At 31.1% G+C, this 16152-nt stretch overlaps 1 protein-coding gene across 1 annotated transcript; it reads right to left on the bottom strand.

Annotated features, from left to right (window-relative positions):
* Positions 1-9862: 9862 nt before the first annotated feature.
* LOC120071835 (putative 4-hydroxy-4-methyl-2-oxoglutarate aldolase 2) lies at positions 9863-12673 on the bottom strand. Its single transcript, XM_039024228.2, has 2 exons — positions 12539-12673; positions 9863-10674 (listed from the first exon to the last, which is right to left on the bottom strand). Exon 2 carries the CDS (start codon positions 10659-10661, stop codon positions 10161-10163), a length of 501 nt encoding a protein of 166 aa, XP_038880156.1. The 5' UTR covers positions 10662-10674; positions 12539-12673; the 3' UTR covers positions 9863-10160.
* Positions 12674-16152: the final 3479 nt, after the last annotated feature.

Raw genomic sequence — 16152 nt, 5'->3', positions numbered from 1 at the left:
CACTCAGGTACCAGTAGTGGATTGAGTAATCCTGTCGGCCTCTGCCCTTCAAGTTTCACTTGTTAACAAATCAAACATCACATAGTACTTTTCTTATTTTGCTAGACTGTGCCTTAGTCTATTAGTCTAAGGTGGCCGTTTTGCTCACTCCTTATCATTCTTTACTGCGTTACTACTTAACTGGGAAGGAACTCCTCTTGCTCTCTTCCTACATTCATAACTTACATTCTTAGTTGAGAGAAAATCTTTACTCAATCCCTCAACATCAATTTATGGCTAGAATGGAGTGTTCTTGACACTATCAATCACAACTTTTCCCTTAATTGTATAATTCTAGTTCAAGTACCATCTTACCATAGGTACTACTGCCCAGATACCTTCTCCATATACTTCAGTATCGGGCTGCTCATACTTAATTTTCATATTCTTATCTCTCAATGTCTTAGTTGCCCAAAACATTCTATACTAACGCATTCTCATAGTCATTATAAAACATAGCATAAATACAACATTAATGTGAGGTGCGTTGTTTAGTAACTATTTGAGAATAGTTGTCATAAATAGCTTTCAATAAGCATGAATTGCTAAATATTCATAAGCTTTGGCAATTTACTTAAAACATTTAAAGTGTTTAGAGTCACTCATTCATGCTGCTGGAACCATATGACCAAGAAATACAACCTGGTCTAACCAGAAATTACATTTGTTGAACGTGGCATACAACCACTTCTCTCGTAGCGTCTGCAAAACTATCTTCAAATGATTCCCATGATCTTCCCTCCTATTTGAATACACCAATATGTCATCAAGGTGACACACTGGATCTGTTGTAACCCTTATTTATTACTTCCTGTAACTGAACTTTCAATTCCTTAAGTTCTTCTAGCACCATCTTTTATGGTACTTGAAAATAGGTGTTATATCTGGAATTAAATCGATAGTAATCTCAACTTCCTTGTCAGATTGTAAATCTGATAACTTTTCAGGGAAAACATCCAGGAATTCTTATACAACTGGTACATCCTCAGGTTTCATCTTCTCGTCCTATGAAACCATCACATGGGCTAAATAGGCTTCACATCTTTTACTTAACAGCTTCCTAGCGTTCACTGCTATTATTAAGCTTTCTGAAAGTATTCCTTTACTTCCTACCAATACTGCCTCTTGCCTACCAAATCTCTCAAGCATTATCCATCCTTAAAACAATTCATACGGTTGTAACATTTATTCAGAGAATCCATGCTCTAGAGTGACACCATTTCCAGGAAATCTAACGAAATCCCTTCATAACTATAATTATCAACAACTATCCCAGAGCCTGTAAAACTCTTATACTATTACAACCTCTCTACAACATAATAATAACTACTTAGGGGCATGCTCTCCACAATCTTTCCTACAAGAAGTGCAACATGCTAGATAACAATAAAGGTATAACACCATAGGCAATTAGTTCATAAATATACTGGTACATAAATTTACTTTACCATTCACAATATTAGGTAACTTCTCTGCCTCCTGGTAGGACACTTCATAAAACCTACCCTGACACTGAGGTCGTCCTGCTTCCTTTCTCATTTTTCTTCTTTTGAATTTCTTCCTCGACTCTTGAGCCACTAGGCTTGTCTATCGTCTGTAAAGTCATTTTATGTTCTATTTGAACTTCTTGACCAAGCAGGACATTTCTGAAATGTCCTGCTTGTCCGTACCGGAAATTGAATACGTTTTTCCCTTTATAACATGTCCCTTGATGACGCTTACCACAATTCGTGCATAAGGGTTTCTTACCCCTACCAGCTACCAGCTCGGTAGGATTCCAAAACCTTGATCTATCATCCATACTAACCACAAGTCTTGGCTTCTTCTTTCCTACCCTATGCTGACTTGTAGCTCTCTGTCCTTTATCAATACCTATTAGGTCATTCTCAATACCGTACTTCCTTTCCGAATCCGCCAGAATGGATTCGACACTTTCCACCAACCTCTTGTTAAATATTTTGTTCTCTAATTGAGGATCAGTTTCTGTCTGCGGAATCCTCGACTCCACACCTGAAGTCATTTCCTGATTTACCAGGTCTTTACCTTTCTATTCACTAAAATCTGAATTCCCTCGAGTATCGAAACTTTTAAAGGTAGGGTCAGGGTTCCCGTTGTCTGTCTGCCTGCTCTGCTTGCTACTTTTCTTGACATCTTCCTCTTACTTAGGTAGTACCATACTAAGGACATAGGACTCAGACTTACATATATAAACTTTTCCCCTCTCTTCCCAAAACCTTTTGCTCTAATACCAACTTGTCACACCCCGCACTAGATTACCCTCCTAACCTGGACGGAATGGTGACTACAGTAGTTACCAACCCTTTTGCTGGCACTTACTGCTATCTTACCTATTAAATATTGCTCAAAACCCTGAATACATACAAATTAACTCAGAACTTAACAAATTTACATTTTAGGTTTTCGCAGCATTATTCATACATGAATATTACAACTTAGTAAGCCCCATCAAGAATACTAATCACTAGACAAACACATGTGTACTCACTAATACAGGTCTTCAATTACGCTTCCTTTAACCTGTTTCTTTGAGTGGCAGAGCAGCAGCAGAAAAGTCTTCTGGGAACTGACCGCTACCTGGAAAGGAAAACATTTGAAAATGTGAGCTAGAAGCCCAGTGAGTGACTTAATAAAACGTAAAAATCATGCTTAAATTGAAAGCTTGAAAACATAATAGTGGAACTTAAAATATACCAAGCAAACGTGTACATAAAACCTTTTAAACCACCATTAACATCATTATTCCTCAGTTGAGAACAAGCATACATCACTCTAGCTCCCAACGTCTGTTATCGGCTAAGAGACCCATACCTCAGCCTCTCATTCAGACCTATCTACGTGCTCATAGAGTTTTCTATGTACCGTTAACACCTTAGGTACATTTATTCATATTCCTTCCTTACCTTTGGTATCCAGATCACTCAAGCTATCAAGTTCTTGAAAAGCATTTAAAGATTAGTTCTCAAATATAGCATAGAAAACTCTTTAGAATACCTTCCCTACCTTCAGTATCCCTTTCAGTATATTTAGGAATATTAACGCATGTACTTTGACAATCTTAGGTATTTAAAGCATAGTACATCAAGCTTCATACAACCTTAGATTTAACCCTAACGCATGCTTCATACTTTGCAAAATAAGTTGGCTTAAATCATGTTGAACTAGCTTGTAAAACTATTAGCATGCGTTAGATATGAGAAACATACATGGAAAACTCATACATTAGTAACATCTTGTGTTGATAAACATTCATAAGCATTAGCAATTCCAAACTATCCTTCTAGCCTAGAAGAAGATATGACTACCTTTATCCTTAGTTGAGAGTGAATTATCAGATCTAACTCTCAATGCCAACCTTAATCGGGGAGAACCCTTTTGCTCAATCCCTCGATGTCATATTACTTACGTGCACGTGGTTATAACTGAGTACCGTCGTACCTTATGTACCTGACTAGGATACCTTCTCATTGTCCTTCAGTATCCTTAGGTATTTGACTAGGATACCTTCTTATTGTCCTTCGGTATCCTTAGGTACTTGACTAGGATACCTTCTCATTGTCCTTCAGTATCCTTAGGTACTTCTGCTCAGATACCTTCTCAAATGTCCTTCAATATCGAGCTGCTAAGATACCTTCTCAAATGTCCTTCGGTATCAAGTTGGTCCGGTACCTTCTCGAATGTCCTTCGGTACCAAGTTGGTTAGATACCTTCTTAAATGTCCTTCGGTATCGCGTTTTAAGTAAAACTAGTTATTAACATTTAGTTGAACACTAAGGCTTAGTGCTCAAATCATCATACTAGTTCATCCATCATACTAGTTCATCATAAAAATGGAGTTACTTAAACATGCTGAAAGTATTTGGACAAAATAACATATTTAAATCATATCAATTCCATGGAAAACATGCTTTACTTAGCATGAGAAACAGTTTCATGAATACGTTGCTTGACACTTCATTTAAACACTTAGCATGAGAAATACCTTCAGTTTCTAAATCATCAAAACAGTAAGTCATCACATAGTCACTCACAGCTTGTTGGCCTCTTAACGGGTTATACGCCTCTCCTAGCTCTTCTTTGCCTGAAAGAACATAATTCCCAATTAAACTACTTAGAATTCTTAGTAAAATACCTCAAATAGTTCATTTACTAATGGAACTTTTGTCAACAAAATCAGCATTACTGCGAGAAAATCATCATGAGCTAGATAACCCACATGAGCAAGAACATCCATATGAGCGAGATTTACCATTCCCAGTGAGATTTGGCACTTTCCAGCGAGATTTCCATCCCTAGCGAGATCCACCTCTCGCTCTCGCTCGCTCTCACTTCCTCTCGCTCTTTCTCTCGCTCACTCTCGCTCCCTCTCGCTCTCGCTCTTGAGCTGTCTGCTTAATCTTCCTAAGCAGCTGTCTACTTATGCCCAGATCCTCTATTACAACTTCAAAAATTCATAACTCAAAATCCATCCCTCTTTTGAAGAAATTTCCTTCTACAAACATGTTTAGAATTAAATTAGCAATATTACCTTAAAATTTCAGCTCAAAATTCCTTATTGTTTAATCTAGAGATTCAAAACTTCATCATTGGCCACACTTCAAGCAGCTGCCTCAAAATTTTAGCTCAAAACGCTTCGTAATTCGTCCTGAAGCTTCAATTCTTCACTGATGGCCTAGATTCACCCAAGAAACAAACCATTCGTCTTTATTTTGCCCCTCCGACCTTATTCCGACGAGTTTTCCTTCCAGCAGCCCAGCCACAGAAAATAGACACACAGAGCTTTCGAATGCCACTAAAAGAGCTTTTGAATGCCACTAGAATTACACAAATAGCCTAAGTAGTCTGTCCAAACCGACTCAATGAATTTGACCTTCTTGCTTATATTACCGCCCAAAATCTAGCATGAACCATCCTTGTGCCACCTGGCCCACTATTGGTGATGAAGGGCTAGGATTTATCAAATTTCCTTTTGTAACTTCACTCACAATATTACTTCAGCACTACGCCTCATTAGATGGCATGGTCTCATTCATATGTTTATTATGCATTCCATCATCAAGCATGATCTTCCTTAGCCTAGCCGAGTTTTGTCCTACTTTTACACTTAGCTACCCAAGAGCTTATTTCTTCTTGCTTCCATCTTCTATCCTTCCTGAGACATGGCATTATTTAGCTCATTAAAAGACATCACATTACTTAAAGTAATTAGGGTTGGGGTTTTATAATGTGTCCTCTTCAGAACATGTTGAGGCAATTCCACTTGGAGCATATATTGGAAATTGCAAGGAAAAATTGGACTATTTTGGATTACTGGGATTGGATGGAAAAGCACCTGAAGAATGATGATCAAGCTAAAGCTTTAACTATTATGTGGAGCATTTGGAACTTCAGAAACAAGATCAATATCAATATCCAAACTATAGCTCCAGTGGTCCTGCTCAACTTATTCAAGTCTACGGATAGATCTTTAAATGAATTGAAGCTTTGTCCGAATTATTTCCTAATTCTGGTTAGACCAAAGATTCGTGTGAGTCATGGTTTGTGGAATTCTCCTCCTAAGGGTTTTTGGAAGTTGAATATAGATACCTCTTTGAATCGCTCTCTTTAACGTAGTGGCTTTGGGTGGATTGTTTATGACTCCCAAGGTTCTCCAATCTGTGCAGGCTACCAAGCTCTAAATCACAATTGACCTATTAAAGCTTTAGAAGGTAAAGCAATTGTTGTGGGGCTTCTCTCGATTGGACGTCTTATCGTCGATCCTATTCTCCCTTTGATTGTGAAATCTGATTCTTTTGAAATTATTAGCTCTCTTAACTTAGAGTTGGACAGCTCAGAGATGAGGAATATTATGGAAGAGATTTTAGATGTTGGCAATATGCTCCATATATACTCTTTTTGTAATTGTCCTCGTGTGTGCAATTTTGTTGCCCATTCTCTTGCTAGAGTCGCTTTTTTTGTGAACTCTGATCCCTCTCTCCCTTTTTTTTTTTTTTGGAGGAAAGTAGCATTTTTTGGGATTCTAATTTACTGGTTTGGTTGTCCTCTACTCTCAAAGAGGATGATTGGTGATACTTTTCTTGGTTTAGGAAAGTATGTTTTCGAAAAGAAAAAAATAATAAATCCCACCATTATTATTATAGTCTTTAAATTTTAAGGTTAATTTCAATTTAGTCTTTGGATTTTCATATGTTACAATTTTACTCTTGACATATGAATTTTATTTCAATTAGTCCCTAGGTTTCAGGATATATACTTCTAACCTTTATATTTCACTAAATGTACTTTCAATCTTTGGCGTTTAATATCTATTGATTAATTTTAAATAAGTATGAAGTGAAAGTTAAAATATAATTTGATACTGATGAAAAGCAGTGAAACTAAATTAACTGTAATTTAAAAGAATTACAATTAACTAATAGACATTAACACTAAAAAAGGAAAGTGAATATATTTAGTATAAAATCGAAATTAAAAATATAAATATTAAAATAAAAAAAGTCAAATTAAAATAAAACTCAAATCTTAAAAGTAAAATTAAAACTCTTTGAAACTTAGTGACTAAACTATTTAATAACTAAATATATGATATCTTAAAGCTTAGAGAAACTAGATAAAAAGTAGACCAAAATTTTTCCCCTAAATAATCATAATAATAATAATAATAATAAAAGATTGCAGAGCACAAAAGAATACATTAAACCCTAAAAAAAATACATTAAAAAAAAATATATGGAATTTTTGAGCTGGAAGCCGCTTTATGATATTCCTTGCACTTGCATAGCTACAACCCAAAAGCTCTGTTTATCTGTCATGAGCTTTATTTATTTATTAGCCAACACGCTAGACCCTTAAGAAAGTTAAGATCACACCAAATTAAAATCTTAGCTCTAATAATCATTTTATTTTTAATTTTTATTATGAAAATTAAGTATATTTCATTCACATTTTTTTTAAATACAATAGTTAAATTCCTAACCAAATTTTAAAAACAAAAATAAATTTTGAAAGTTACTTTTTTTAGTCCACAAAATTTGGCCTAATTTTTTAAAACATTGATAAAAAGTAGATAATAATAGAAGAATTTTGGAAGTAAGAGCAGTGCCTATAAATTTAATTTTAAAAAATAAAATGGTTATTAAACGAGTCTTAACAATTTAAATTAATTTTTTTTATACGGTGGTTTAAAAAAATTTTAAAAAAAATTAAGTAATGATGGTATGTTTAATGTAAATATATGTTTTTCATTTAGTTTATTCTTTAAAATTTATTTCAGAATACATGTCTGTTTTTTCAATTTAGTTTTTTTAAAAAAGAAAATTAGATATAAATATTTTTTTTTCTTACCGTATCAGATTGAATACAAAAATTGAAAATAAATTAAAAAAAAAGAAGTTATTATACTTATACAAATTGCTAATTTTTTTCCACTTATATTTATTAAAATTTTCAATTTTAATATTTTAATGACTAAAAATTATATTCTTAAATTAAATAATTAAAATAAAACACAGTTAAATTCACAATCTTAATTGCTAGATATTTATGAATCTATCTCCACAATCTCCACTATAAACCAAAACTATTTTCAATATTGAAGGCCAATTTTTGTTTTTGTTTGTTTGTTTTTTTTTTTTTTTTTTAGTTGTGTGTATCTATGGTATATGGCCACTGTAAATTTAGTATTTTAATGATTTATTATTTAGAATAATTTTTAGGTTTTTCATTTTATTTAATGGATACTATGTTAAGTTTTTTTCTTTTTATTTTGTTGAATAAATAATACAAACAAAAATATATATATATTTATGCCAAATTTTAATTTTAACATTTTAAAGTTTACTAAAATTTCAATTCTATGAAGATATCTATTAAAAATTTCTTCAAATAGGTGATAGATTATGAATGTATGCAACTCTATTTTACTTCTGAATCATTAGTAACCACAACATTAATTTGAAAATCTAATAAGTTAAAATTCATGAAATTTATTAATTTGTATAAGTATAATATCTTTTTTAATTCTTTTGAAACTTTTTAATATCTAAATTGGAAAAAAAATTACATGTATTCTATTCTAATCTAAATTTTACAAAGCAAAGCTCAATTAGAAAAAAAAAAACATATATTTATATCTGAACATATAATCATTAAGTATTTTTTTATTTCTTTCGAAAAAAAAAAATATTTGGCATTGAGAGATTTCAAAAAAAAAAAAAAACTATTTACACAAATTAGCAAAATTTTAATCATATTTGGTAGAGACCGATAGAAGTCTATCAGTGTCTATCAGTGATAGAAACTAACAGAAGTCAATCACTCATAGATACAGATGGAAGTTTATTAGTGTCTATCCGTGTCTTTTTTTTTTTTTTTTGCTATTTTTGCTATTTTGTAAGTAGTTTGACATTTTCTCTATCTGTAAATATTTCCTTTTGGCCATTTGACATTTGAATTAAAATAATTTTGATTCTATTCTAAATCAAAACTATTTTGCTTATGTCCCTTGGCCTCATCCCATTAAAATAAAAAAAAATAAAAAATAAAAACCCGTCCACACTAACCTACTCCCCCTCTCTCTTTTTTTCTTTTACAATTTTGATAATTAAGTTTCATTTGATAATCATTGATTTTTTTATTTTGGAGAATTAACCACCATAAGTTTATATGTTTGGTCATCTACTTTCTACTTGTTTTTTCAAAAGCTAGAACTTAAACTCCCTTTGGTAACTATTTGAATTTTTTTTATTGAAAATTAAACCTATTTCCAGCTTAATTTCTTAAAATACATCTTTCTTAAATAAAATAATTGAATTCTTAGTCAAGTTCCAAAAATAAAAACAAGTTTTTAAAAACGATTCTTTTTAGTTTTTAAACTTGGGTTAATTTGTCAAAGCATTGGTAAAAAGAATATAACAAAGCGAGAAATTCAGAAGTGGAAGACGTGTTTATAGGCTAAATTTTTCAAAACTAAAATCAAACAGTTACCAAAAGGGATCTTAAAAGTAGGTCATTTTTTATAACTATTTAATTTTAAAAAATTAAGCTTATAAACATAATTTCTACCTTAGAGTTTCTTTGTTATATAATCTACATCTTGCAAATACTTTAAAAAACCAAGTTAAGTTTTTAAAACTTAGAAAAAAAAATAATTTCCAAAATCTATTTTTTTAAAAAAAAAAAAATTAACTATGAATTTACATGTTTGTTTAGGAAGGATAAAAAAAAAAAATAAAAAACCAAGGCTCCGTTTGATAATTATTTGGTTTTTGGATTTTAACTTCTAAAAATTAACCCTATAAACACTCATTTACCTTTTGATTTATTTGTTTTCTTATCTACTTTCTACTAATGTTATAAAAAACAAGTTTTGAAAACTTAAAAAAAAAAAAAAGTTCTAAATTTATTATTATTTTTTAAAAAAAAAAAATTGGCTAAAAATTTAACTCTTTTACTGAGGAAAGATAAAAATTATTATAAGAAATTGAGAGGAAGCATGCAAAATTTTCAAAAATTAAAAATTAAAAATCAAATAAATACTAAACGAGACCCAAATGGTTCAAATGTGAAACTTAGTTTTAAAAAATTGTTTTTATTTTTAGAATTTGATTAGAAATTCAAGTGTTTATTTAGAATAGATAAAAATCAGAATAGAAAACTGGTAAGAAAACACACATAAATTTCAAAAACGAAATTTTACCAAATGAAGTCCACTTCATTCATGCATTATACTCGTGTCTACTCCAGTTACCCTTTTTTCTTCTGGTAAGATTTGGCCATCCAAAGTCAGTTCCAAGAGACAACAGACTTCTATCAAGTATTTTTCATTGATATGACAATATGTTGCTTACAACAGTAAAGGCCACTTGACACTATTAAGAGATTAATTCAGCAGTTCATCTTTCACAGAACACATCATATTAAGTTCAACCATAACATAATTTTAGTGATAAATATAACAAGGAGTTGAATTTTAGATTCCACAAGTAGACATCAACAGCATTACTGGCAACCTCTTGCCCTCGTCCTCGCTCTCACTCTCGCCCCCGTATAACAATATCATCCTGCCATCAAAATCATTGGAAGGGAAATTAATCAACAATTCTCTAAACGGATAATTCGGTTCGTGAAACCAGAATCCCATCAGTATCTGCATACAGCCATTCCCCATCCATGATCCTTGTCCCCGCTACAGTTATAGGGACGTGCTTTTCTCCAACCCGCTTTTTGTAGGCTTTCATTGGATGTGACGCGAGAGCCCTTACCCCGATATCGCAACCATTTATTTCATCCACATCTCTAACACATCCATTCACAACTATACCAGCCCAACCATTGTTCTGAGCTTGGACAACAGGGTTGCCACCCAATATTGCACACCTCTTACTACCGCCCCCATCCACGACAAGAACTCTACCGTTACCCTTCTCCTCAAGGAACTCGCGAATCAAAACATTGTCTTCAAACACCTTCAGTGTGACTACTGGTCCCGAAAAGACTTGGCGTCGGCCATATATCTGGAAAATTGGTTCAAGGGCCCGAAGTTCACCACTTACAATGAGCTGTGGGTTAGCATCACAAACTTCTGCAGTGGTAACCAAGGCCATTTGCTCCAAGCACCTTAAGTTTGTAGACAAATATTGACTTCAGTTAAAACAGAAACTGTTTCATATGATCATTTTTTGAAAGAAAAAAGAAAACACATGTAGCAAAATTAACAGCTTTTATGTTTTTTAAATGGATTTACAGTTATACACTGGTGAATCTTGAACCCATATGCAATGAATTAACAGTAAATACATTCAGTAATAAGCAGAAGTACAAAACCAACTTCGAATAATGAATAATATATCCTCTTAGTTAAAATAGCACATTCAAGTACTAACCCGTATGATCTCTATGAAAGGCAAGATGCAAATAGCAGGAAAATACTACAAACTCACAACCAAAAAAGTCTCACCAGTGCTTATTTTTTGTTTTCTTTTACATTAAACTACCTCATCTCTGTTTATCATTTATGACAAGATCAAGATTCGTTCAGTGTCATTCTTTTATTTTCTGTTCAATTCTTATAGAATGGAGTTGATTTATTTCATTGAGTTTCCAAATAAGCATTTAAATTTTAAAAATTTTTACTGTTTCAAAAACTAGAAAATATAAATGTTCCTTTCAAACTTCCATACTGACTCTCATCAAAGATGAATCATTCTACGCATCAGACTTACACAATACAAGATTCTACAACTGGGACACAAGGCAATAAGAAGAAGGAACAAAACTATAACCAGCTGTAGTAGATCCAAGTTTTTATGTCTTTAAGCCATAAACCCCATCAAACAGCACTAAAGCTGTTGATCCACAAGATCTTAGCTCTATCCCTAGGACTGTGACCACATAACATAAACTCAACAACATAAGCCATAAAATTAGCACCCTAAGCCATAAAATTTGAACACTAGAACAGGGGAGGAAGAGATATCCGAAGGAAAGCCAATTCAGCCAACCAAAAATGAGGGTTTTTTCCTTTGAACTTTGTTATTAGTGTGAGAACCATCTGATGTCTACATCCAAAAGCCTTAACACTTCTTGGCATGAAAAGCTTTCCACAACATTTTGCATTCCTCTTCCATATTTGAGAATTCTTCCTCCACTCTCTCTCTAAACATTGCCATGCCTAATTATATTCTCTAATGAAACTCACACTACAAGAAGTCACAGCTTCTTTCTACAAACTTGTTAATCATCCCCATATTTCCCTCTGCAAATCCAATCTTTTGGACACAGAAACATACACAATTAGCATAATATCTTAGCTGTTGATCTAAGAAGGATAAAAAAATCCCCTTGAATAACATGCTTTATTTTCTTATATTTTTTTTTATAAAAAGAAAACAAACAACCCGTCATCAATTGAAATTCCTGCTCTAGATTATCCAATGTAGTTTTTTTCTTCTGCCTTAAATAATAACTATAGAAACAGACAACTCAAGGATAAAAAACCAATAAGCGTATGAATCAAAGCCAAAAACACATAGCTCCACGAATTTTATTGTAGAGAGAAATTCTATTACTAAAAAAGCAATATAAAATCCAAATCATAAAAATGGCAAGGAACATAAGAATCCCATAAAGAGATGAGCAGAACAAGATCCACAAGAGTCATTAAATCAACAAAGAAATATCTGATCCAATTGCTTCCAAATCTGACAAATCCTCAATCTCCTCGATCCCACTTTTAGAGTTAAGAAACAAACCAAACAATATTCAGAATCAAAATTCAGCGATCTCAACAAAAACCCATCTGAAATCCAAGGAAATTGAGATGATCAAACCGAAGAATCGGCTACAGAATCTCAAACTATTATCATTCCTACTTCCAACAAAGGAAAACGAAAAGTAAAAAAAAAACAACATTCGAACAACATCATGCAATTGGCAAGGACGAAAGATGATTCGATCAAATAGAAACAGAAATTGGGATTACCTTATGAAGTTGGAGGGAAAGGGAGAGTCCAAGGTGTTGAAGAAGAGGGAGATGGGGAGATTGAAGAATAAATAAGAAGAGCAGAGGTAAATGAGGAAGACGAGTGAGGGAAAATGGAAGAAATTTTGAAGAAATTTTGAGGAATTAGTTTGTTATGTGAAACCCAATTATGGCTCTGTCAACTAGTTCTCCTAAATTTAACTAAATCTTCCCTCTTTCTTCTTTTTTTCTTTTCAACTTCTAAATTAGCCTTCTATTTCCTTTTTTAAAATATTTTTTTTCCTATTCATTAAAAAAAAAAAAAAAATCCCTTTAATTTGGGTATATGATTAAATAAGTGAAAATTTTACATAGTAATTAGCATGATCTCCTTTGCTTGAGGTTAGATGATTAAAAAGGAAAAATTATTTCAAATAGTAAAACTGTTAAAAATATTTACAAGATATAGCAAAATTTTAGAACTATCAATGATAGACGTTGATAGACACTGGTAGACTTCTATCAGTGTCTATTAGCATCTATCATTGATAGTTCTAAAATTTTGCTATATTTTATAAATATTTTGGTTCATTTTTCTATATTTAAAAACAGTCCATTAAAAAACTCATATCTCGCATTTCTCGTGAAAATGAAATACAATAAGAGGAAAATATTATTATGGTAACTTAATAAGGTTGTACGTAATTGAGTGGAAGTTAAAACATAGTCATGGAAAGGAAAAGAAAGCAAACATATGCATTACAAAAATTGTAGAGATGAAGATCATGTAGAATCTTTTTGCAATTCAAATTAGTGTATTTGTTATTGGTCAGTTCAAAATGTTGCCTAGTAATTGAAGATGATATTTCTTTATTGGTTTTGTTCTTAGTTATCTTGATTGATGGTTTATTCCTTTCTTACTACTAAGAAAATTGGTATAGAATTAGATAAATGGAGAAAAATTGTCTATATATGGAAAAAAAAAACAAGAGTATCTCTATTAGTCTTTTTTTTTTTTTTTTTTTCGAATTGCTTTTCTCAATTTAGGATAATTTCAAAGGAATTGATTATTTGGGTCTTAAAATTTTGTATATCTATATTAAGACGTGCTTAGAAATGAGGGAACTCCTCTTATTTTATTTAAAGTTATGATAATATATCGAAGAAGAGAGGGAAAAAAAGAGGAAAATGGGAGAAGTTTTGGAGATTAAAAAATGAAAGAAGGATATTAAGAGGAGAAAAATTGTTTCTATATATTAATGTAATGCATCTTTTAAATTTTTTAATGATTAAGAGTACTTCATATAGAATGGTATGAGTATTTTTTTATTTATAAAATTTAGGAGTATTTTCTCTAATTTTATCCATTTAATCAAAAGTTTAAACAAATTAAAAGAAAGTTAACCATCCACCATCTGGTAATCTTTTAGATAATCAACTTTAAATAAATAAAGACTCGTCTTGTTACTATTTTTCCTTTTGTAAAGTTATAATTTTTTTTTTCATTTTATTGGAGATTTAATAGTTCTTTTAAAGAAAGGCTTAGCTAAAATTAACTTTTATTTTATAATTTAATCTTGTCGCATTATTTAATAAATCAAATAAAAATATCATTTTATAATAGTTGATGGCAAACTCTTGCTAAGAGAATCTCACTTGATTTTAAGTAATACCAATGGAGAATTTGTATTAAAAAAAAAAAAAAAAAAAAAAAAAAAAAAAAAAAAGTGAGCCAGTGGAATAGGTCTACCTCGACCTTGACCTAATTGGCTCCCTCCTTGTTTGATGTGATCTTGTGACTAGACGCTTTAAGGTTTGAATTTCGGTTTGTTCCAAATTTAGATCGAGTTAGAATCGTTTTGTCGTGATTTTCCATCATTGTTGTTTTTTCATTTGATCTTGCTCTTTAGGTTCAAAATCACCCATAATTAAATTTACTAAAGAACTTAACTTTTCCTCGAAGGAAAATAAAAAACTTATCTTAGGGAGTAGATTCTAAATTAATTTTAAAAATTTAGATTCTTCTATCTATATATATACTTGTTTAAGTTACAATAAAATTTGACAATGGATAAATCATGACATACAATACAATAAAACTACTCTTAATAGTTTTCAAGGTTTAAAAATATTATAGAATATCAAACTCTTAATACTTGTGCAACTCAAGAATTAAAACATATATTCTCAATAAAGACGTAAAATATCCAAATCTCATCCTATTTATTAATTCTCTATCCACACTAAATTATTAAATTACAAGAAAAATTTTTGGAAATAAAAGAGAAATTAGAAAATTTTATCCAAAAATAAATCTTCAACACTCTTTTAATATGAAAAAAAAAAAAAAAGAATAGGATGCATAAATTAATATAGATACAAAGCCTTGAAGAATAATATTGAAATGGGTATAAATCCAATAATGTCAAACTAATCTATATATTAAAATCTTAAGAATTTTCTTAGGGTTAAATATAATCGCATGGAAATTGACTTATCTAAAATTTACTATTGAGAAAGAAAAAAAGGCATATCAGTGAAATGTTTGTTTTCACATTCTTTATATAAAGTTATAAACTTTATGCTTTTAGAATAAAGTAGAGATAAATGACACTTAATTTTCAATATAAAATTTTGATCTCCAGTATTTTGTTTCTTTGGATTATGAAAAGGACCACTTTTAATTTCACGTCTTAAGAAATGTGTAATTGATTGTTTTTTTTTTTCTCTTTTAACTATTTTAAATAGAATAATATAGCTTTCATGAAAAACAGTTGTATGTAGAGATATCCTTGGTCCTACGAAGACTTGTTTCGAAGGGGTGAAAAATTTCCGATTAGACTGAAAATGAGGGAGGGAGTACAGAGGATTTTTTTTCTTGTTGACTAAATGGGGATGGGGATAGAGATTATATTCCCCGATCCCGACCCGACCCCGTCCCCAACCCAATGTCTCGCTTCTCTCTGATGAATACATATACTAAACAAACACACATATGACATATATATATAATAACGTATATTCGTAATATATATAATACCATATATATATATATATATGTGTGTGAATAAATTTACATTTCGTGAGTTTATTAAAACTCAAAGAATAAAAAACTCACATTCTGATAATAGATTATATATATACAAAAATTATAACATCAACGATTACTTTATTATCTACTTTTCATCTCAACTTTTTCATACTTTAATACATTTTTAAGATATATATGTTTTTAATATTTAAAATTTTATTACTTTTATGGCCATGATTGTCATAATGTTTAAGTTGGACGCTAGACTTGTAATATATAAAATTTAGAAATTATGAGATTAAATTTTTAAGTATATATTTGTACATAAAATATTATTGTTTTTATTAGACAAATTTATGATTTTTTCTTTGAAAAGAATGCATTGGAAATGACCCATCTGACTAATAAATTTTATTAAGGTTAAACATAAATAATTTAAAAGTTGTTAAAAAAAAGAAAAAGAGAAAATTTTTCTATGGGAAACTCCGATCCCTGCGAATTCTCCACTAGAGAATCCCACTCCGAGCTCCGTAGGAAATTTTACGGGGATGGTGGCTTCTCTATCTCCACCCCACTCTATGAAAATCTCGACTTGTATTATGTC

The sequence above is a fragment of the Benincasa hispida genome, chromosome 2, assembly GCF_027475165.1.
Source record: "Benincasa hispida cultivar pf3 chromosome 2, pf3_genome.v1.1, whole genome shotgun sequence".
NCBI classification, from domain to species: Eukaryota; Viridiplantae; Streptophyta; class Magnoliopsida; order Cucurbitales; family Cucurbitaceae; genus Benincasa; species Benincasa hispida.
The sequence above is the reverse complement of the archived record's forward strand: the minus strand, read 5'-3'. Positions and strand labels throughout refer to the sequence as shown.

Bases quoted from the DNA above. Each gene is read 5' to 3' on its own strand.
- LOC120071835 (XM_039024228.2), bottom strand. From the start codon at position 10,661: ATGGCCTTGGTTACCACTGCAGAAGTTTGTGATGCTAACCCACAGCTC.